The sequence below is a fragment of the Anomaloglossus baeobatrachus genome, chromosome 1, assembly GCF_048569485.1.
Source record: "Anomaloglossus baeobatrachus isolate aAnoBae1 chromosome 1, aAnoBae1.hap1, whole genome shotgun sequence".
Lineage (NCBI taxonomy): Eukaryota > Metazoa > Chordata > Amphibia > Anura > Aromobatidae > Anomaloglossus > Anomaloglossus baeobatrachus.
This window is the reverse complement of record NC_134353.1, coordinates 630309374-630332543: the sequence shown is the minus strand read 5'-3', so window position 1 is coordinate 630332543 and position 23170 is coordinate 630309374. Positions and strand designations below refer to the sequence as shown.

At 51.6% G+C, this 23170-nt stretch overlaps 1 protein-coding gene across 1 annotated transcript in view; it reads left to right on the top strand.

Annotated features, from left to right (window-relative positions):
* Positions 1 to 23170, top strand: part of REC8 (REC8 meiotic recombination protein) — a 144971-nt gene that overhangs the window by 77063 nt on the left and 44738 nt on the right. Inside the window, exon 10 of the mRNA XM_075340722.1 lies at positions 22712 to 22794. Within this exon, the coding sequence (XP_075196837.1) occupies positions 22712 to 22794 (83 nt within the window). The remainder of the gene's footprint in view (positions 1 to 22711; positions 22795 to 23170) is intronic.

Here is a 23170-nt window from a genome sequence, read left to right as displayed (position 1 = left end):
GGCCAGCCCTCTTCAGCTATTTTTACACCCACAGATGTAACTAGTGTAAGAACTACTGTGAAATCTCAGCTCAGAGAAAGAGCAACATAATGACTCCCAGCAATCAATTGTACTTCCATCTTTTTGTCTGAGTCGGCCTCCACTGAGCTAAGGCTGCTTTCACACATCCGGTTTTAGCAGAGCGGCTAAATCCGGCTCTAAAACCTATGCAACGGATGCGGCGAAAAAACGCATCCTTTGCATAAGTTTTTACATGCGACCCGTCCGGTTTTTGCCGGTTGCGGCACACTACTGAGCATGCGAAGTGCAAAAAACCACATGCGGCGGCCGAATGCAGTTTTTGCCGCATCGCGCCGCATCCGGCGTCCATAGGCATGCATTGGAAAAAGCGCCGCATCGGCCGGATGCGGCGCAATGCGTTTTTTTTTGCCGGACAAAAAAAACCGTGCCAGGCAACGTTTCATCTGGCCGCCGCATCGGCTAAATATGCCGCATCCGGCAAAAACCGGACCGAACGCAAGGCCATGCGGCACAATCCGGCACTAATGAAAGTCTATGCGGAAAAACGCAACCGGCGGCAAAAAAAAACGGTTGCGTTTTTTCTGCAAAGAGCCGGATTGTGCCACACAGCAAAAACCGGATGTGTGAAAGCAGCCTAAAACGTACTGGTGGTCAGAAATCACGATGGTCTCGCTGGCTGGGGGGCCGTCCTCAGCAAAAAAAAGGCAGAAGTTGTGGACGGGGTGCAGGATCGACACGTCTCAAGAAGCAATGTCCAGACCTCAGGTGCAACAGAAAAAAACTCACTTTTACTGGAGCAATTGACGATAATGATGATTACAGCTCTCCACAGTTATGCAGTACATGGCGTCGATAGCCCCTCATGGTGTGATGAACCTAGTTCTTTTATGCAGTGTCTGACTCTAGCAGCTCTCCTCATTCCCGCTGGTTATAGCACTATCCATGCTCTAAAACTTCTACGAGGAGCCTAGATCTTGGAATCCACAGCACCTCAGACTTACCAGGAAAAGTACCTCAGCTCTCTTCCCAACGCTGCCAACCCAGGATCGTATTAAGACATCTCTCTTCTGATCCTTAACTGGTGGCAGTTTGGCCCTTCTTGGACCACGCAGGACACAATGTTCCATGTGGCTGCACAGATTTTGCTGGAGTGCCGTCAGTGACCACAGTGAAAGCACTGGCTGGCCTCCTTGATCTCCAGAAACCACGCAATCCCAGGGGAGCAGGGTTGCTTCTTGTGGACACAGTAGTTCTTCTGTAGGGCTGCTTCCCACCAGATTTCACAGTAGTTCTTACACTAGTTACATCTGTGAGTGTAAAAATAGCTGAAGAGCTGGCTTCTTACACCATCAGAGTTCACAGACATTTCTAGGGCACCACATTTTAGGTGTGAGTAGAATTGAAGCCCTTTCCACTGACATTTCCAAGTCAGGGCAACGTTAGCAGTTTGATCAGCTCATTTGAGTATGCTGATGACTTCACTCTCCTGCGCCGCATAAGCTTTAGAACGGTCCCAACACTGCTACTGGTGCAGTGCAATACATTATGCCAGACTAATAAATGTTAATGTATCATATAAAAACAAAGTAGAAAAGTTAAAAAATTTAAATATTAATAAAAATTTTAAAAATCACAAAATAAAGAACAAAAAATATCATACCAATACGTATATTTATGTAAAAAATAAACAACAGTATGAATATTTAGTATCACCATGTCCGGTGTGCACTGTGTTAGTTGGGTTCACTTGTGAGGTATTTTTGCTGTTCTAGCACCTCAGGGGCTTTACCAATGTGACATGGCAGCCGCAAACCATTCTAACAAATTCTGAAGCCCAATGTGGTGCCGCTTCCCTTCTGAGCTTTGCACTGTACCTGAAAAGTAGTTTGCGACCACATAATGGTGTAGTGGCACACTCAGGAGATATTGTGTAACAAATGTTATGGTTAATTTTCTGCTGTTACCCTTTATTAAAAAATAAAACTTCGGGGCCAAAGCAACATTCTAGTGGAAAAAATTGTAATGTTTTATTTTCACAGCCCAATGTTGTACAATTCTGTGAATCTAAATCAGACACTGATATGGTATTTGGATATATAGAACCAATAATACAGCAAAAAAATACCTAAAATATAACTTTCTTTATCGCTTCATTGGGGGACACAGAGACCATGGGTTGTATGCTGCTGCCACTAGGAGGCGACACTAAGCAAAACAAGGAAAACTCCTCCTATGCAGTATACACCCACCAACTGGCAATCATTCCTCAGTTTAAGCTTAGTGTCCATAGGAGGTGGACACACTTGGGGCTGCTCTCAGCCCCCCCAGGTTTGTATTTTTAATTTTTTGCTTTTTCGTTTCAGACACAGATCGTCGGGCGACAGGGTGTAATAGCTCACTCTGCTCTCCCCCCTAGAGACCGGGGGCACAGAAGTGGGGTCCGTCCGCCACTTCCGTTGTCCTCCATGTCTGTCTGGCAGGACCCTACCCCCCTAACACTCTCAAGACTGTTTGGGGGGCATCCGCACAGAGGGACAGGCGGATGGTCCTTGCCCCCCTCCCCCTGCACGCTCGACCTCCACAGACGGCCTGATCAGGGAGGGGAGACGAAAAATCACACAGGAAGATACCCATCTCCCTATACCTTTCCCGGGAGGCCAGGATCAAGGAGGACTATCAGCCATCGGGATAGGTACCCATCCCTTGTCCCGGGTCATGGGGGGCTCCGTTTCCAAAAAAAAAAAAAAAGAGAGGGAAAGGATCCATAGTATTAGCTTACCCCGGGTCAGGTCCCCTTTAGGCAGGCAGTGCACTCGCTCTCCCTCCCGTCCTCGGCGCTGTCCACCGGCTCCCCCTGCGGCCTCATCCCTAATTTAGCCCCCGGCTTCTCTCCGGCCTAGCTCCCGTCCGGCCACGCCCCCTGCCGGCCGGCCTATCGCGCGAGTCCTCACTTCCCAGCAGGCCCGCCCACTCCATCAGCCATTCACAGCAGGCCTCTGCGCGCCCTTTTCCAACCACTCACGGGCCCTCTCTCTCCCAGCCAATCTCTGCAGCGCGCCGGGTTTCGCGCTCCTTTCCTGCTCCTCCCCCAGCCCGGACACCCTCAGCAGCACCATCACATCCCTGCGGTCCCTCTGTGCGGCGTCAGCGTTCCAGGTGCAGCCACCGACCTCGTACCCCTGCAGCCCCCCGGAGCCCCCACCTCTGCTCCCTCAGCCTGCAGTCTCAACCAGGACACAGCGCCAGCACACACAGGACGCCAGAATCTGGGTAAGCTCTGCCACTGGGAGGCAGCTCCTTCCCCAGTACCCCATCCACCTGGCATCCTCCGGTCTGTTTCTCTCTTCCTCCCCTCTCTCTCTCTCCCTACTGTCCCATGTCCAGCACAAGAGCAACCCGCTCTCAGCCACAGGTCTTAGTACTACACTTCGCCTGCACCTCTTGTCTAAAAAAGTTTCCCTCAGGGCAGTCCTCCCCCATCTGCCAAGCCTGCAGCACCCCTAGCATGACTACTACGGAGGCCCCCACCGCCCGTAACGAGGACTCGGCCCCCACACCTGAGTGGGCTACAGCTCTCTCTCAGTTCGTGGACAACCTAACTAAGGTATCTCAAACCTTAGTTTCAGCAATAGAGCGTCTGCCCGCCTCCACCTCTGGAGTCCCCCCGGTGACCCAGAGCGAGTCTGAGCCCGCAGCGCCACTAGCCCGGCAGGGCAGGACACACAGGAGGTCTAGGAAGCGGTCATTCTCGGGGTCATCCTCCAGTCTCCTAACCCCTCTATGGCCTCCAGAGCAATACGCTCTCTGTCTCCTACCTCATCTGCAGCAGCCCCAGATTCGGATCAGGACCCTGATTCTGACTCCGATCTGGACTCTGAACATATCTCCAAGCTGACCAGTATGATAGACAGTCTGGTTATTGCCGTCAACCAGACCCTAGAGGTGAAGGATGTAGATCCGGCTCCTACCAGTCAGTCGGTCCCTTTCAAAAGGGCCAAGAAACTGCCAAGAAGCTTTGGCAACCATAGGGAATTTGAGGATATTTTCTCTAGACAGTGGGAACATCCCGACAAGCGTTTCCAGAGACGCAAGCGGGCACAGGTCCTTTATCCCTTTGCACCGGAGCTTCTTCAGAAGTGGTCAGTGTCTCCCAGTGGATCCTCCGATCTCCCGACTTTCATCCAGTACCACCTTGCCGCTCTCTGATGGTGCCTCCCTTAAAGATCCCTCGGACAGGACCATAGAATCCCTAGCCAAGTCGGCCTTTGAAGCCTCCGGCTCCGCCATCACTCCAGCCTTTGCATCCCCCTGGGTCTCCAAGGCTGTTTCCGCCTGGGCAAAGCTCCTTCGGCGTGGTATCCTGGCTGAAGCTCCCAGCCCCGAGCTGGCAGATCTGGCAGATCAGATCGCACATGCCGGAAAGTATCTAGTTGCTGCGTCCCTCGACTCCGCTGCTTCTGCAGTCCTGGCAGCCGGCAACATTACTGCAATCCGCAGAGCCTTGTGGCTTAAGGCGTTGAACGCGGATTCAGCATCCAAAAAGTCTCTCACCAGTCTTCCCTTTTTTGGTGCCAGACTCTTCGGAGAAAAGCTGGACAAGATCATCTCTGAGGCAACAGGGGGCAAAAGTACCTTCCTCCCCCAACGAAGGATCTCCCGTGCCCCTCCCAAACGACGGGTTTTTCCCTTTCGTCAATTTTCTACCAACACCAACACCCGTCAGGAGCGGTCGCCAGCACGTCAGGAGAGACGGAAGCCCTCCTTTAAGGCAACACCCCACTGGCGTTCCTGGCGTTCCCGTGGCCAGCAGTCCAAGACCTCCAGCTCCAGATCCAACAGATTCTCCTCCGCATGACTGGGCTTCCATTTCCGGATCCTCATCCAAGGTCGGAGGTCGCCTCCGCATGTTCAGAAGCGCGTGGCTTTCCGTGATAGACGATGCCTGGGTCCGAGACGTCGTCTCTCACGGCTACAAGATAGAGTTTTCTTCTCTCCCACACTCGCGCTTTGTCAGGTCCAAACCCCCCAAGGATCCCTCTCTCACCAAGGGATTCTTCGCAGCCATCCAGTCCATGCGAGACTCTGGGGTCATCACCCCCGTCCCCCCTCAAGACCGATTTCGGGGTTTTTATTCAAACCTTTTCGTTCTTCCGAAGAAGAATGGCACAGTCCGTCCCATTCTGGACCTGAAGCGGCTCAACAAGCGGGTCCGTCTCCGTCGATTCCGCATGGAGTCTCTGCGCTCAGTAATAGCATCCATGGAACCCAGGGAGTTCCTTTGTTCGGTGGACATCCAGGACGCCTATCTTCACATCCCGATCTTCCCAGCTCATCAGAGATTCTTACGTTTCGTGGTTCAGGAGCAACCCTTTCAATTCACAGCTCTCCCATTCGGGCTGTCGACAGCTCCCAGAGTCTTCACCAAGGTGATGGCAACTGTCATGGCTATTCTTCGGACCCGGGGAATTCTAGCTATCCCGTACCTGGACGACATTGTAATCAAGGCTCCCTCGGCGTCGGAGTGCCGCGAAAGCCTCAAGATCACTCTGGATACGCTAGACCATCTCGGCTGGTTGATCAACAGACCGAAGTCATCTCTGATCCCGGCTCAACGCATCTCATTCCTCGGCATGATCTTCGACACCGCACAGGCGAAGGTTCTCCTGCCCGAGGACAAGCTCTCGGCTATCGTCAGGGGGATTTGGAAGCTCCAACGCGCACCCCGTTGCTCTCTTCGGTACTGCATGAGCATTCTCGGGAAAATGGTGGCGTCAATGGAAGCGGTGCCCTACAGTCAATTCCATACTCGCCCTCTTCAGGGTCTCCTTCTATCAACATGGGACAAGTCTCTTCACTCCCTGGATCGACCAGTCGCGCTCCCTCCACGAGTCAGAGAGTCACTGGAATGGTGGAAACGCTCTCCCCTCACCCTCCAAGGAAGATCATTTCTTCCCCTTCGATGGAAGGTCATCACGACAGACGCCAGCCTACTAGGCTGGGGAGCCACATTCCAAGACCTTACAGTTCAGGGTCGCTGGACCGAGCCGGAAACCAAGCTTCCCATAAACATTTTGGAACTCAGATCAGTTCGCTTGGCTCTCCTACACTGGGAGTCCCTGCTTCTAGGACACCCAATTCGGGTACAGTCCAACAATGCGACAACTGGCCTACATAAACCATCAGGGCGGAACACGCAGCCGAGCGGCGATGAAGGAGGTATCTCAAATCCTCGATTGGGCCGAACAGAACATCCCAGCGATCTCAGGGATCCACATTCCGGGAGTGGACAATTGGGCCGCCGACTTCCTCAGCCGAGAAGGACTCGACGCGGGAGAGTGGTCCCTCAATCCCAGAATCTTCCAGCAGATCTGTTCCAGGTGGGGGACCCCCGACGTGGATCTCCTGGCCTCCAGGTGGAATCACAAAGTGCCCCAGTTCGTCTCCAGAGCAATAGATCCACTGGCGCTCGCAACGGATGCCCTAGCGATTCCCTGGTCGCAGTTCTCTCTGCCGTACCTCTTTCCTCCGCTTCCGCTCATCCCCAAATTAGTCAAGAAGATCAAATCGGAAGGAGTCCCAGTGATTCTCGTGGCCCCAGATTGGCCCCGTCGCCCATGGTACGCAGAACTCGTGCACCTTCTCGCCGACGTCCCGTGGAGACTACCAGACGTCCCGGACCTTCTCACTCAGGGACCTTTTCTTCACCAGAATTCACAGTCGCTCAATTTAACGGCATGGCTGTTGAAGCCGCAGTACTAGCTTCTTCGGGATTCTCAGAAAGGGTCGTCCAGACAATGATTAAAGCACGGAAACCTTCCTCTTCCCGCATCTACCACCGTACGTGGAAGGCCTACTTCCGCTGGTGTGAAGTTAACCAGGTCGCAGCCATGACATTCTCCTTACCAGTTCTGTTGTCCTTCCTGCAGTCTGGTCTGGATGCGGGGTTGGCACTCAGCTCTCTCAAGGGGCAAGTGTCTGCTCTGTCCATTCTCTTCCAGAAGAGGATTGCTTCTCGCTCACAGGTTCGCACATTCATCCAAGGGGCCGCTCATTCGGTGCCCCCCGTTCAGCCTCCTGTGGAGCCCTGGGACCTCAACCTAGTTCTGTCCGTTCTTCAGCATACCTCCTTCGAACCTATTTAGGAGGTGTCTCTAACGTTCCTTTCTTGGAAGGTCGCCTTCTTAGTTGCCATCACGTCAATCAGGCGGGTATCTGAACTAGCGGCGCTTTCCTGCCGCTCTCCCTATCTCGTCTTCCACCAGGATAAGGTAGTCCTCCGTCCGGTACCGTCCTTTCTCCCCAAGGTGGTCTCCTCTTTCCATCTCAACGAGGACATTGTTCTTCCCTCCTTTTGCCCAAACCCCTCTCACCCTCGTGAGATTCTTCTCCACAAGCTGGACTTGGTCAGAGCCCTCCGCCTGTACATTTCCAGGACGTCTCATTTCAGATGGTCGGATTCTCTATTTGTGCTTCCATCCGGCCCGCGCAGAGGCCTACCTGCCTCCAAGTCCTCCATTGCCCGATGGATCCGCTCTGCCGTACTAGAAGCCTACCGGGTAAGAGGGAGGACGCGCCCACTCAGGATTATGGCCCATTCCACCAGGGCGGTGGGAGCCTCTTGGGCGGTCCGTCACCACGCTCCAGCGTTGCAGCTTTGCAAAGCGGCCACCTGGTCTTCGCTCCACACCGCCACGAAGTTCTACAGGGTCCACACTTTCGCATCCTCTGATGCGAACCTCGGTAGACGAGTTCTGCAGGCTGCAGTGGACCGAGGTCAGCCCTGAGAGTAACAGACCCACCCGTGGGACTGCTTTAGGACGTCCCATGGTCTCTATGTCCCCCAATGAAGCAATAAAGAAAAGTAGATTTTGGGTACTCACAGTAAAATCTCTTTCTTGGAGCCTTCATTGGGGAACACAGCACCCGCCCTTGTGTTGGACATATGTTACTGTTGAATGTTGAGTTTAATGTTCACTTCTGTAAGATTGTTCGTTCTTTCTTGTTGTCTCCTATTGCTTTCTCACTAACTGAGGAATGTATTTTTAATTTTTTGCTTTTTTGCACTCGCTCTCCCTCCCGTCCTCGGCGCTGTCCACCGGCTCCCCCTGCGGCCTCATCCCTAATTTAGCCCCCGGCTTCTCTCCGGCCTAGCTCCCGTCCGGCCACGCCCCCTGCCGGCCGGCCTATCGCGCGAGTCCTCACTTCCCAGCAGGCCCGCCCACTCCATCAGCCATTCACAGCAGGCCTCTGCGCGCCCTTTTCCAACCACTCACGGGCCCTCTCTCTCCCAGCCAATCTCTGCAGCGCGCCGGGTTTCGCGCTCCTTTCCTGCTCCTCCCCCAGCCCGGACACCCTCAGCAGCACCATCACAGCCCTGCGGTCCCTCTGTGCGGCGTCAGCGTTCCAGGTGCAGCCACCGACCTCGTACCCCTGCAGCCCCCCGGAGCCCCCACCTCTGCTCCCTCAGCCTGCAGTCTCAACCAGGACACAGCGCCAGCACACACAGGACGCCAGAATCTGGGTAAGCTCTGCCACTGGGAGGCAGCTCCTTCCCCAGTACCCCATCCACCTGGCATCCTCCGGTCTGTTTCTCTCTTCCTCCCCTCTCTCTCTCTCCCTACTGTCCCATGTCCAGCACAAGAGCAACCCGCTCTCAGCCACAGGTCTTAGTACTACACTTCGCCTGCACCTCTTGTCTAAAAAATTTTCCCTCAGGGCAGTCCTCCCCCATCTGCCAAGCCTGCAGCACCCCTAGCATGACTACTACGGAGGCCCCCACCGCCCGTAACGAGGACTCGGCCCCCACACCTGAGTGGGCTACAGCTCTCTCTCAGTTCGTGGACAACCTAACTAAGGTATCTCAAACCTTAGTTTCAGCAATAGAGCGTCTGCCCGCCTCCACCTCTGGAGTCCCCCCGGTGACCCAGAGCGAGTCTGAGCCCGCAGCGCCACTAGCCCGGCAGGGCAGGACACACAGGAGGTCTAGGAAGCGGTCATTCTCGGGGTCATCCTCCAGTCTCCTAACCCCTCTATGGCCTCCAGAGCAATACGCTCTCTGTCTCCTACCTCATCTGCAGCAGCCCCAGATTCGGATCAGGACCCTGATTCTGACTCCGATCTGGACTCTGAACATATCTCCAAGCTGACCAGTATGATAGACAGTCTGGTTATTGCCGTCAACCAGACCCTAGAGGTGAAGGATGTAGATCCGGCTCCTACCAGTCAGTCGGTCCCTTTCAAAAGGGCCAAGAAACTGCCAAGAAGCTTTGGCAACCATAGGGAATTTGAGGATATTTTCTCTAGACAGTGGGAACATCCCGACAAGCGTTTCCAGAGACGCAAGCGGGCACAGGTCCTTTATCCCTTTGCACCGGAGCTTCTTCAGAAGTGGTCAGTGTCTCCTTCAGTGGATCCTCCGATCTCCCGACTTTCATCCAGTACCACCTTGCCGCTCTCTGATGGTGCCTCCCTTAAAGATACCTCGGACAGGACCATAGAATCCCTAGCCAAGTCGGCCTTTGAAGCCTCCGGCTCCGCCATCACTCCAGCCTTTGCATCCCCCTGGGTCTCCAAGGCTGTTTCCGCCTGGGCAAAGCTCCTTCGGCGTGGTATCCTGGCTGAAGCTCCCAGCCCCGAGCTGGCAGATCTGGCAGATCAGATCGCACATGCCGAAAAGTATCTAGTTGCTGCGTCCCTCGACTCCGCTGCTTCTGCAGTCCTGGCAGCCGGCAACATTACTGCAATCCGCAGAGCCTTGTGGCTTAAGGCGTTGAACGCGGATTCAGCATCCAAAAAGTCTCTCACCAGTCTTCCCTTTTTTGGTGCCAGACTCTTCGGAGAAAAGCTGGACAAGATCATCTCTGAGGCAACAGGGGGCAAAAGTACCTTCCTCCCCCAACGAAGGATCTCCCGTGCCCCTCCCAAACGACGGGTTTTTCCCTTTCGTCAATTTTCTACCAACACCAACACCCGTCAGGAGCGGTCGCCAGCACGTCAGGAGAGACGGAAGCCCTCCTTTAAGGCAACACCCCACTGGCGTTCCTGGCGTTCCCGTGGCCAGCAGTCCAAGACCTCCAGCTCCAGATCCAACAGATTCTCCTCCGCATGACTGAGCTTCCATTTCCGGATCCTCATCCAAGGTTGGAGGTCGCCTCCGCATGTTCAGAAGCGCGTGGCTTTCCGTGATAGACGATGCCTGGGTCCGAGACGTCGTCTCTCACGGCTACAAGATAGAGTTTTCTTCTCTCCCACACTCGCGCTTTGTCAGGTCCAAACCCCCCAAGGATCCCTCTCTCACCAAGGGATTCTTCGCAGCCATCCAGTCCATGCGAGACTCTGGGGTCATCACCCCCGTCCCCCCTCAAGACCGATTTCGGGGTTTTTATTCAAACCTTTTCGTTCTTCCGAAGAAGAATGGCACAGTCCGTCCCATTCTGGACCTGAAGCGGCTCAACAAGCGGGTCCGTCTCCGTCGATTCCGCATGGAGTCTCTGCGCTCAGTAATAGCATCCATGGAACCCAGGGAGTTCCTTTGTTCGGTGGACATCCAGGACGCCTATCTTCACATCCCGATCTTCCCAGCTCATCAGAGATTCTTACGTTTCGTGGTTCAGGAGCAACCCTTTCAATTCACAGCTCTCCCATTCGGGCTGTCGACAGCTCCCAGAGTCTTCACCAAGGTGATGGCAACTGTCATGGCTATTCTTCGGACCCGGGGAATTCTAGCTATCCCGTACCTGGACGACATTGTAATCAAGGCTCCCTCGGCGTCGGAGTGCCGCGAAAGCCTCAAGATCACTCTGGATACGCTAGACCATCTCGGCTGGTTGATCAACAGACCGAAGTCATCTCTGATCCCGGCTCAACGCATCTCATTCCTCGGCATGATCTTCGACACCGCACAGGCGAAGGTTCTCCTGCCCGAGGACAAGCTCTCGGCTATCCTCAGGGGGATTTGGAAGCTCCAACGCGCACCCCGTTGCTCTCTTCGGTACTGCATGAGCATTCTCGGGAAAATGGTGGCGTCAATGGAAGCGGTGCCCTACAGTCAATTCCATACTCGCCCTCTTCAGGGTCTCCTTCTATCAACATGGGACAAGTCTCTTCACTCCCTGGATCGACCAGTCGCGCTCCCTCCACGAGTCAGAGAGTCACTGGAATGGTGGAAACGCTCTCCCCTCACCCTCCAAGGGAGATCATTTCTTCCCCTTCGATGGAAGGTCATCACGACAGACGCCAGCCTACTAGGCTGGGGAGCCACATTCCAAGACCTTACAGTTCAGGGTCGCTGGACCGAGCCGGAAACCAAGCTTCCCATAAACATTTTGGAACTCAGATCAGTTCGCTTGGCTCTCCTACACTGGGAGTCCCTGCTTCTAGGACACCCAATTCGGGTACAGTCCAACAATGCGACAACTGTGGCCTACATAAACCATCAGGGCGGAACACGCAGCCGAGCGGCGATGAAGGAGGTATCTCAAATCCTCGATTGGGCCGAACAGAACATCCCAGCGATCTCAGCGATCCACATTCCGGGAGTGGACAATTGGGCCGCCGACTTCCTCAGCCGAGAAGGACTCGACGCGGGAGAGTGGTCCCTCAATCCCAGAATCTTCCAGCAAATCTGTTCCAGGTGGGGGACCCCCGACGTGGATCTCCTGGCCTCCAGGTGGAATCACAAAGTGCCCCAGTTCGTCTCCAGAGCAATAGATCCACTGGCGCTCGCAACGGATGCCCTAGCGATTCCCTGGTCGCAGTTCTCTCTGCCGTACCTCTTTCCTCCGCTTCCGCTCATCCCCAAATTAGTCAAGAAGATCAAATCGGAAGGAGTCCCAGTGATTCTCGTGGCCCCAGATTGGCCCCGTCGCCCATGGTATGCAGAACTCGTGCACCTTCTCGCCGACGTCCCGTGGAGACTACCAGACGTCCCGGACCTTCTCACTCAGGGACCTTTTCTTCACCAGAATTCACAGTCGCTCAATTTAACGGCATGGCTGTTGAAGCCGCAGTACTAGCTTCTTCGGGATTCTCAGAAAGGGTCGTCCAGACAATGATTAAAGCACGGAAACCTTCCTCTTCCCGCATCTACCACCGTACGTGGAAGGCCTACTTCCGCTGGTGTGAAGTTAACCAGGTCGTAGCCATGACATTCTCCTTACCAGTTCTGTTGTCCTTCCTGCAGTCTGGTCTGGATGCGGGGTTGGCACTCAGCTCTCTCAAGGGGCAAGTGTCTGCTCTGTCCATTCTCTTCCAGAAGAGGATTGCTTCTCGCTCACAGGTTCGCACATTCATCCAAGGGGCCGCTCATTCGGTGCCCCCCGTTCAGCCTCCTGTGGAGCCCTGGGACCTCAACCTAGTTCTGTCCGTTCTTCAGCATACCTCCTTCGAACCTATTTAGGAGGTGTCTCTAACGTTCCGTTCTTGGAAGGTCGCCTTCTTAGTTGCCATCATGTCAATCAGGCGGGTATCTGAACTAGCGGCGCTTTCCTGCCGCTCTCCCTATCTCGTCTTCCACCAGGATAAGGTAGTCCTCCGTCCGGTACCGTCCTTTCTCCCCAAGGTGGTCTCCTCTTTCCATCTCAACGAGGACATTGTTCTTCCCTCCTTTTGCCCAAACCCCTCTCACCCTCGTGAGATTCTTCTCCACAAGCTGGACTTGGTCAGAGCCCTCCGCCTGTACATTTCCAGGACGTCTCATTTCAGATGGTCGGATTCTCTATTTGTGCTTCCATCCGGCCCGCGCAGAGGCCTACCTGCCTCCAAGTCCTCCATTGCGCGATGGATCCGCTCTGCCGTACTAGAAGCCTACCGGGTAAGAGGGAGGACGCGCCCACTCAGGATTATGGCCCATTCCACCAGGGCGGTGGGAGCCTCTTGGGCGGTCCGTCACCACGCTCCAGCGTTGCAGCTTTGCAAAGCGGCCACCTGATCTTCGCTCCACACCGTCACGAAGTTCTACAGGGTCCACACTTTCGCATCCTCTGATGCGAACCTCGGTAGACGAGTTCTGCAGGCTGCAGTGGACCGAGGTCAGCCCTGAGAGTAACAGACCCACCCGTGGGACTGCTTTAGGACGTCCCATGGTCTCTATGTCCCCCAATGAAGCAATAAAGAAAAGTAGATTTTGGGTACTCACAGTAAAATCTCTTTCTTGGAGCCTTCATTGGGGAACACAGCACCCGCCCTTGTGTTGGACATATGTTACTGTTGAATGTTGAGTTTAATGTTCACTTCTGTAAGATTGTTCGTTCTTTCTTGTTGTCTCCTATTGCTTTCTCACTAACTGAGGAATGATTGCCAGTTGGTGGGTGTATACTGCATAGGAGGAGTTTTCCTTGTTTTGCTTAGTGTCGCCTCCTAGTGGCAGCAGCATACAACCCATGGTCTCTGTGTCCCCCAATGAAGGCTCCAAGAAAGAGATTTTACGGTGAGTACCCAAAATCTACTTTTTATTAATAATTCCTTAAAAGGAAGCAAGAATCATCTTGCCTCTATTAAAATACGTTAAATGAGTGCCAAACACAGCTCTCTAGTCGCCTGTAACTTCAAAGGGACCAGTGTATCCTGTTTGTTGGCACCTTAATAAAAAGTGGATGGCAATGATGTAATATAATGTATCTTTTTTTTCCAATTTAAAATTTTATTGATTTTCAAAGGAATACAATATTAAAACACTCATCCATGTTATATCAATGATGCAAATCAAAAATCAATACAACACCAAGCCTTCATGAGTTTGGGAATAATCCATGGATGGTAAAGATGGTACATAGATAATTATTTAAGACCTTAAATAATGGTAAAACAACAAAAGGAGGTAAAGGCATAAGATCCAGAGAAGAAAGATTAGGTCAGAAAAGGAGAAGAAGAGATAAAAAGGAGAATGAGAGTAGGGTGAGGCGACCGGGACTGACACCATGCTTATTGAGCTAAGATTTGTTGAAAGTGTGACATAAGCTGATCGACAAAGAAGAAACCAGAGTGTCCCCGATTCGGAGGTTAGATTAGGTCCAGAAATTTTGTACTAGATAGGAAAGATTCCCACTGGAACCACTTGGTGGCTGTCTCCACTGTTTGCCCACGTGACTGGGCCATCACCCTTTCCATGCGGTGAATCACATTTACCTCAGTTACCCATTCGTCGAACGTCGGAGGGTTAGAGTCTTTCCAACGCCGAGGAATCACTGTCTTAGCGGCCTGAAGAAGGTGACCCAAGATAGATTTCTTAAAAACCTTTTCCACTAGGTTACAGATATACAATAAAACTGCCTCCGGGCGACTGGGGACTACGATCCCCGTGGCCTCTCGTATAGCTGCCAGTACTTTGTTCCAAAAGGCCGACAGGCCCGAGCAATGCCACCAGATGTGGGACATGGTGCCACCTTGGGCTCCACATCGCCAGCAAGTGTCAGGTATTTCGGGGCACCATGCATGGAGGGTCGCCGGCACCCTGTACCACCTGGAAAGCATTTTATAGCTGGTTTCTTGCATCCTAGTGGCAACCACGGACCTGTGGGTCAGGCGGAAACAACGCTTCCATTGACTCTCGGAAATCATTTGATTAAGCTCTGACTCCCATGCTTTACAAAAGCGAGGAGGTGACGCCTCTGCTGCATTCGTCATAATCCTATACACTCTTGAAATTGCATGGCGCATATCAGAGGGGCCAATGCACAGGTCTTCAAAGGGCGTTTGGGGTGATGGATGGGCTACGACAGTGTCTTGTGAGGTCAAGAAGTGTTTGAGTTGGGCATATTCGAAATGGAATCGCAGTTTGAAATTAAGGCTCTCTGTGAACTCCCGTAGTGGGAGGAGGGACCCCCTTGGGGCCACCCGATTTAGTCTCAAAGGATTCAGTTTCGTGCTTCCCAGAAAATTGTTTGATGATGCTCCCGGCAAAAACTCCGGGTTATCGGTCAGTGGCATAAGAGGCCCTCTAGGCCGGATCAGGAGATTGTGTGATGACACAGAGTGGACCGTTTTCAATGTTTGTTTTGTACTATATGACATCTCAATCTTATGCTTGGTGAGGGACGGCCAGGTCCAGGGCAACGTCAGTAATGATAAGGGGCACATACTCTGTGCCAGGCTAACCCAAAGCTTAGAACCAGAGTTATGTAAAAAGTCAAGGACCCTGGCGTGGGCGGCTGCCAGGTAATACCTTCTGCAGTCGGGTAATCCCGTTCCCCCCGCACCCTTAGTCCTAGTCAAGATGTCACCCCCTATACGGGCACGCTTTCCTGACCAAACAAAGCGACCGAGTAAGCGTTGCATCTTGGCCCAGTAGGTTGCTGGAACATAGACCGGGACCGTCTGTATCAAATATAACAGTCTTGGCAGAGTCGTCATTCTAAGTGCACTAATCCTGCCAAACCATGAGAGGGTGCCCCTATGCCACAGAGCGAAATCCCCCTCGAGCCGTGCCAGGAAACTTTGGTAGTTTAGTTGAAAGAGCCTAGACAAGTCAGAAGGGATTTTGATGCCTAAATATCCAATACTACCGTGAGGTGGCCATCTGAAAGGAAAGTTTGGCTTTATAACATTCACAGTTGATTGGGGTAAGGATATATTTAGGGCCTCTGATTTATCAAAATTGATTTTAAAATTGGACCACTTGCTAAAACGGTCTAACACCTTCATTAAGGACGGGAGGGAGGAGGTGGGGTTACACAGGTATAAGAGAAGATCGTCAGCGAAGGCAGCGCACTTATGCTCCCGGCCGGCGATCTTGATGCCCTGTATGTCCGGGTCCGCTCGGATGGCCGACAACAAATGCTCCATAACTAGAACATATAGTAGCGGAGACAGGGGACATCCCTGCCGGGTCCCGTTTCGAATGGAGAAGGGTCTCGACAGAGTGCCATTAATCTTGAGGTGGGCAGTCGGAGAATTATATAAAGTCATAATTTTAGACGAAAAAACCGGTCCCAGGCCTAAATGTTCTAGGGTCTGAGAAAGTGACTGCCAGGAAACTCTGTCGAAAGCCTTCTCAGCATCCAAAGACAGCAACATCAAGGGGAGTTTTTTAGTGTGTGCGTGTTGAATTAAATCCAGAGTTTTTATGGTGTTGTCCCTTGCCTCTCTTCCAGGGACAAACCCGACCTGATCCAGGTGGATCAAATCGGGGAGCAGGGGGCCGAGTCTATTTGCCAAAAGCTTGGCATAGATTTTTAAATCTACATTAAGAAGCGATATCGGTCTAAAGCTACTACACGCCATGGGGTCTTTACCGGCTTTACGGAGCAGCGAAATATGAGCCGTGGTGGACTGGGGCGGGAAGGGGACAGATTCCGAAATTGAGTTAAAGGAAAGGAGCATTAAGGGCGCTAATTGTTCTGCAAATGATTTATAAAATTTAGCAGGGAGCCCATCAGGGCCTGGGCTTTTGTTGCCGGGAGTGTCACGGATCACCGCCAATAAATCCTCCAGTAGAAACGGGCTCTCCAAGTTATTGATTACAGATCTATCGAGACATCTAAAAGGTGAGGGCATTGAAGGACACCCATCCCCTGACTCAGAGGGTTCAGCAGGTATATTATATAACTTGGAATAATATTTGTGGAATGTGTTTGAGATGTCTGGGGTGGCGTAAAGTAATTCGTCGCGTGAATTCTTAATGCAGGGAATGAGGGTATGTGCTCTCTCCTCCCTCAGCGCGTTCGCCAACAGTTTACCGGGTTTATCCCCAAACTCATAAAACCTCCCCTTTCCCACCTGCATTAGACGTTGATATGAGGAATCAAGCAATTTCTTAACCTCGAACCTGGCTTGTAAGAGGGCTTGTAAATTTGTGGCCGATAAGGCTCGCTTGTGGATGAGCTCTAGTTCAGAGACCCTATGTAGGACTTTTACCATATCCTGGGCCTTCCCTTTCTTGATTCGGGACCCATGCTTAATAAAAATACCTCGTAGGACACATTTCAATGCTTCCCAGTTATAAGTGGGGGCTGTGTCATCCGCCGAGTGGTCTTCCATGAACCCCACAATAGAGGTCTGGACATCAGAAACACAAAGCTCATCCAGTAGCAACGACTCATTCAGCCGCCATGACCCCCTAGGGGTCGAAAGAGAGGGGATCTCGATCGTGCAATAAACCGGTGCATGGTCTGACCACAATATGTTATCCATTATTGTGTGTCGGACCCAAGGGAGCGCGTTGTGCTGTATTAGTATGTAATCAAGACGACTATAGGAATCCTGGATGTGGGAATAGAAACTATAGTCTCTATCCGATGGGTGCTGTATTCTCCAGGTGTCGAACAATTGAATGCGCAATAACGCTTTTTTAATACGTTTAATGGTAGTGTATGCAATGCTAGATTTCCCCTTTGAGTTATCCAAGGTAGGATCTAGGGTGACGTTAAGGTCACCGCACAAAATCACCGTGCCCTGTATCAGGGGAATTGCGACGTCGATTAAACGGGAAATAAAAGTGTCCTGTCTTTGATTTGGGGCGCATGCATTAATTATTGTGAAGATATGGGTCCCCACCCTCAGCGAAAGGATTATGTATCTTCCCAGACTATCTGTCGTGCACTTTAGGATCTGATGTGGGAGGGATTTATGGATGGCTATTGCCACCCCTTTAGAGCGGGAGTCAGGGTTGTCCGAGGACACCCACGTCTGGTAATATTTGTTTTTAAGGGCAGGGGCATGCCCTTGTTTGAAGTGTGTCTCCTGGAGACACGCTATCCTCACCTTCCTTTTATGAAGATGATACAGTATCTGTGACCTTTTCTCCGGGACATTGAGGCCTCTGGTGTTGAAAGAAGCGATGGTTAGGTCAGCCATCTATATAAAAAACATAAGATATTAGAAATATATAAGAAAGTGAGTCGCACACGATCATCCCAGCCGCAGAAGATAGAGAGAAAGAAAGATTCAGGGGATACACAATGTAACGGGTAAGGAAGAAAGAGAACAAGAAGAACAACAGGCAAAAAAAGCCTAGCACAACAGACTAAATCTGAACAACCGTTCCTAGGGAACATATCCGCCTCATCTAGGCAGGACAGGGGATACCAACCAATTTGGGGATAAAGGATGTCAGACATAACTGAGCCAAGCTCCATGTAAACTCAAATACATTAAAGATAACCATAGACACCGGTAGAAGTGACAAATGCTTATGTAATACGGGCTATGAATAGACTGGAATATAACATGTGGAAGTCCAGCAACCAAAATACTGTAAAAAGTAGGTCATATGGACGCATCCAGCTATTGGTTTCCAGCTATTAGTTTTCTCCATCTTGGTTACCGCAGACGGCCAGCCCTGCGGCCCCGTTCTCCTCTTGGAGGTAGCCCCCTGTTGGACTCGGAAGGGGGAGAGGGTCTGGAAGAGACCAATCGTTCCCTGGGCACCCAAGGCTGGAGTAGGGTGGTTGGCCATGCTGCAATAGAGATTGTAGGCAAATTCAGACTGTCAGTAAAAGCCGGGAGGTCTTCTGGGGAACGTAGGACCATCCATCGGGAGTCCTTCTGCACCGAGAGGGAAAATGGGAATCCCCACCGGAACGGTAGACCCCTCTCTTTTAGGACATCAAGAAGGGGCTTAAGAGTCGCACGTTGGGCTAGAGTGTGTCGTGAAAGGTCTGGCATTATGCGGATGGTATAGCCATTGTATGACAGATTCTTCTTCCTCCTGGCTGCTTGTAGAATGGCCTCTTTGATAGCGAAAAAATGAACTCTGCAAACAATGTCTCTCGGGCGGGAGTCATTTGGATCTGGCGGGCGTAAAGCCCTGTGGGCTCTATCAAGTTCAAGGGTAGCTCCCGGTGGTCTCTTTAGCAGGTCGTTAAAAATGACACGGAGAGCAGCAGGAATATCAGGGGCAGCAATAGATTCCGGGAGCCCTCTAACTCGTAAATTGTTACGTCTATTTCTGTTTTCTAGGTCGTCCACATGTTGTTGAAGGGCAAATAATTGCTTGGATTGGTTTTCTACAGTCTCCTGAATAGATTGAATGGACATCTGGGAATTTGATTGTTGCTCCTCTAGGGTGTCAACTCTGTTAGTGAGTGATGAGAGATCCTGCCGCAGCTGGATAAATTCCTGCTTACACTCCGCCACTACTTGATTGGCCAGTGCTGCGATGTCTTTCTTGGTGGGGATTGCTTGCAACAATGCCCTCAGATCTGCCAGGGTTGCCGGGCGGTCCTCGTCTCTTGAGGTAGTAGCGTGAGGAATAGTGGGGTATGTATAGATAGAGTCTTGCAAGGCTGGACCATAAGTTAGCGTTTGTGGGTTTTGGGGGTTCTTTATAGTGTCCCATACTTGTGGCAGAGATGTATGACAAATTGGTGGCGACCCCAGCACCCTGGGACCCCCAGTCACGGGGAGCAACGGGCCCCCATCCAGGTCCCTGCCTGCGGCAGGTGGGCTCTCTGCCCAGGAGGATCCGGTGGACCACCGATCCGGGGATGGAGGGGGTATTTCCCTCTGGGGTATCCCCCAGGACTCATTGGCAGCCACACACAGGTCATGGGTTCCTCCTCTATATCCAGGTCCTCCTGGAGGTCGTGTAGCTCCCAAGAAGAGGCTGTTGTCGCTGCTCCCCCCTCTGGCTCTGGCCCCACTCCCCAGCTCTCCCTGAAGCCCCCGCACCTGGGCCTTGCAGAACAACAGGTCACCAGCACCTGCTCCCATTCTCCTCTCACCTCTGATCACCATGTCTGTGTGTGAGGACGGGGCTGCTGGTGCCTGCGGTACAGCTTCTCCCTGCCGCGCCTGTGTCTTCTGTGCTTGGGCTCGCAGCGGTGACTCATCTTCTGAGCCCGAGCACACGTGCGCCTCGCACGCCACTCTTCCTCCAGCTCCATCGGTGTCAGCCGCAGGCAGGATGGCAGGGCTCCTTGGCTCCATCAGTGGCGTCTCGGCGGGCGAGGTGAGTGGAGCTGCGCTCGCGGTCGGCCCGGCCTCCAGCCCTGCTAGCGTCTCCTGGTCGCGGCCGCCATCTTGGCATGGCGCCGGCGGCGGCACCGCATCGGCCGTTGTGGAGGATCCACCAGCTCCCGCCGCCTTCATGATTCCCTTGGGGGGTCTTCCCGTGTCGTGGGTGGCCTCTGCAGTCTCCTGTCTCACCTGGGACTCCTGGCTCGTCGCCCCTCCGAGCACCGGGGTGGCGCTGCCTTCCAGTCCTGCAGGACGCAGTTCCCTTCCCGGCTGTGGCAGGGTCCCAGGCTCCGTAGCACGGGTGAGATAGGCCCCTATTTTGCCCTGGGATGCAGGGGGTTGCCCTGCGGTGCTGGGCTTTTTCTTCTTTGGGGCAGATTTGCCCATTATAGATAGAATACCGGTGGTATGGAGGATTATTTTGAGGAGCTCCAGCAAAAAGCGTCCTCACTCGGCCATGTCTAGCTCCGCCCCCCCCGTAATATAATGTATCATAGCTGAATCAGTATGACACAATTCTCTTAGGACTGACTCAGATATAAATTAAATAGTGCTCAGGGATATCCTGCTTGGATCCTAGGTTAATATCTCTGTTTAAGCACAATTTAAATAAATAGGAATGATCTCACCCGTTCTGGTGTGCTCATTTCCCTTTTGGCAGATGCTCGATAGGCATCACCACGATTCCTTTTGGTCTGGATCCGGGATCCCATAGACTGAGCTCACTGCCTGTTCAATATTCTCCTCCTCCCGACGTGTTTCCTATATCCCATATTCATAAGGGGAGCTTTGGTAGGAGAAAATGGTTTCTAACCATGAAACCAGAAAATATGCATTTTGGCGACCGCGCGACTTTTCTGTGCTGCACCACTGTAATTCTGTGAATCACCTGAGGGTTAATATTGCTCACTACACCCCAAGATGAATTCCTGAGAGTTGTTGTCAGAATAGGTTCACTTGTGGGGGGTTCTGCTGCTTTGGCATGTCAGGGGATCTTCAAATGGGAAAAAAAGAATCCAAAGACATGACATCATCATATGAGTTTACCCATATTGTTTAAAGGCACAGGACTCTAAAGCCCGCTTTACATGCTGCAATGTATCTTACAATGTGTCGGCGGGGTCACGTCGTAAGTGACGCACATCCGGCATCATAAGTTACATTGCAGTGTGTGACAGGTACGTGCGATTGAGATTGAACGTTAAAATGTTCATCACATACACATTGTACCTGTCTCTAGAATTGCACGTCAGATTGTTCATCGTACCCGGGGTAGCACACATCGCAGCGTGTGACACCCCGGGAACGATGAACAGATCTTACCTGCGTCCTGCTGCTCCCGGCCCACAATGTGGAAGGAAGGAGGTGGGCGGGATGTTTACGTCCTGCTCAGCTCCGCCCCTCCGCTTCTATTGGCCGGCTGCCGTGTGACGTCTATGTGACGCCGAACGTTCCTCTCCCTCCAGGAAGTGGACGTTTGCCGCCCACATCGAGGTCGTATGGAAGGTAAGTACGTGTGACGGGGGGTTACTCGATTGTGCGACACGTTCAACAAATTGAACGTGCCGCACATACGATGGGGGCGTTGCAAATCACATACGATATTGTATGCGAAATTGCAACGTGTAAAGCAGGCTTTAGTGTATGTAAACATTTGATTTTGCAGAAAGTAACAAAAATGTTTTAAAACATTCTCTCTCATTATTCTGGTATTTGGCAAATATAAATAATTTTGGTTCCTAATTGATCTAAAACAGAAAAGGTTTATTCTGATTTCATTTCAGATAGTGAGAAAAACATGCAGATGTGTCTTTTTATATAATGTATGTAAACTTCTGGTTTCAACTGTATACATGTTTACATGTTATATATATATGTATACTGTATATACAGTACAGACCAAAAGTTTGGACACACCTTCTCATTCAAAGAGTTTTCTTTATTTTCAGGACTCTGAAAATTGTAGATTCACATTGAAGGCATCAAAACTATGAATTAAAACATGTGGAATGAAATACTTAAAGTGTGAAACAACTGAAAATATGTCTTATATTCTAGGTTCTTCAAAGTAGCCACCTTTTGCTTTCATTCCTACTTTGCACACTCTTGGCATTCTCTTGATGAGCTTCAAGAGGTAGTCACCGGAAATGGTTTTCCAACAGTCTTGAAGGAGTTCCCAGAGATGCTTAGCACTTGTTGGCCCTTTTGCCTTCACTCTGCGGTCCAGCTCACCCCAAACCATCTTGATTGGGTTCAGGTCTGGTGACTGTGGAGACCAGGTCATCTGGCGTAACACCCCATCACTCTTCTTCTTAGTCAAATAGCCCTTACACAGCCTGGAGGTGTGTTTGGGGTCATTGTCCTGTTGAAAAATAAATGATGGTCCAACTAAACGCAAACCGGATGGAATAGCATGCCGCTGGAAGATGCTGTGGTAGGCATGCTGGTTCTGTATGCCTTCAATTTTGAATAAATCCCCAACAGTGTCACCAGCAAAGCACCCCCACACCATCACACCTCGCATGCTGTGATTGCTTTCTCTGTGAGATTCTTCCTGAAAGGAAAATCCCAGAGAACTGCCTGACAGAGTGACATTAGTTCGAGTGGAATGCGATTTTCTTTGCTGCATTCCACTCGTCCGATTTTACTTGTTATGTATCCTAGGCCTAAATATGATGATTAGACAGAATTAATTATCAGAAATATTTGGAAAATGCTTTGACAGCTTAATTTCGTACGACTTTACTAACCACTCAGAGATAAATCAGATAAGTCGACGTGTTTGTCTTTTCTACAGTCTTCCTTCAGAGATGCTTTCAGAAGTTGATGCTGCAGCTCTTGTGGATGAAGTACCAGTGCAACCAATAGATCTTTTTCCTGGTAAGCAAGATATACAATATGCCAAATATGTATGCTTTCCATATAATGATTGAGGAGATGGAGGAAGTATTAAGACAGACCTAACACAAGAAGCTCCCTGGCTCAGATGGGCTTTCGGGGGGATTTTTCAAGGTCTGTGCTTAGTGCTACTTCTCTTGCTGATGTTTATTGAGGAGGCTGTGTAACGGGACTCATTGCCCGACTGCATGAAGGAGGCGATAGTAGCAGTGGTGTAACTAGAGTTCGATGAGCCCCAGTGCAAAATTTGGACCCCTCAGGGTACAGGATGATTACACTGACACTTGGCTCTTTCCCTCAGCACCCCACTTTCCTATGCTTCGATATCTCTTTTTCCCTCAGTACCCAGATTTCCATG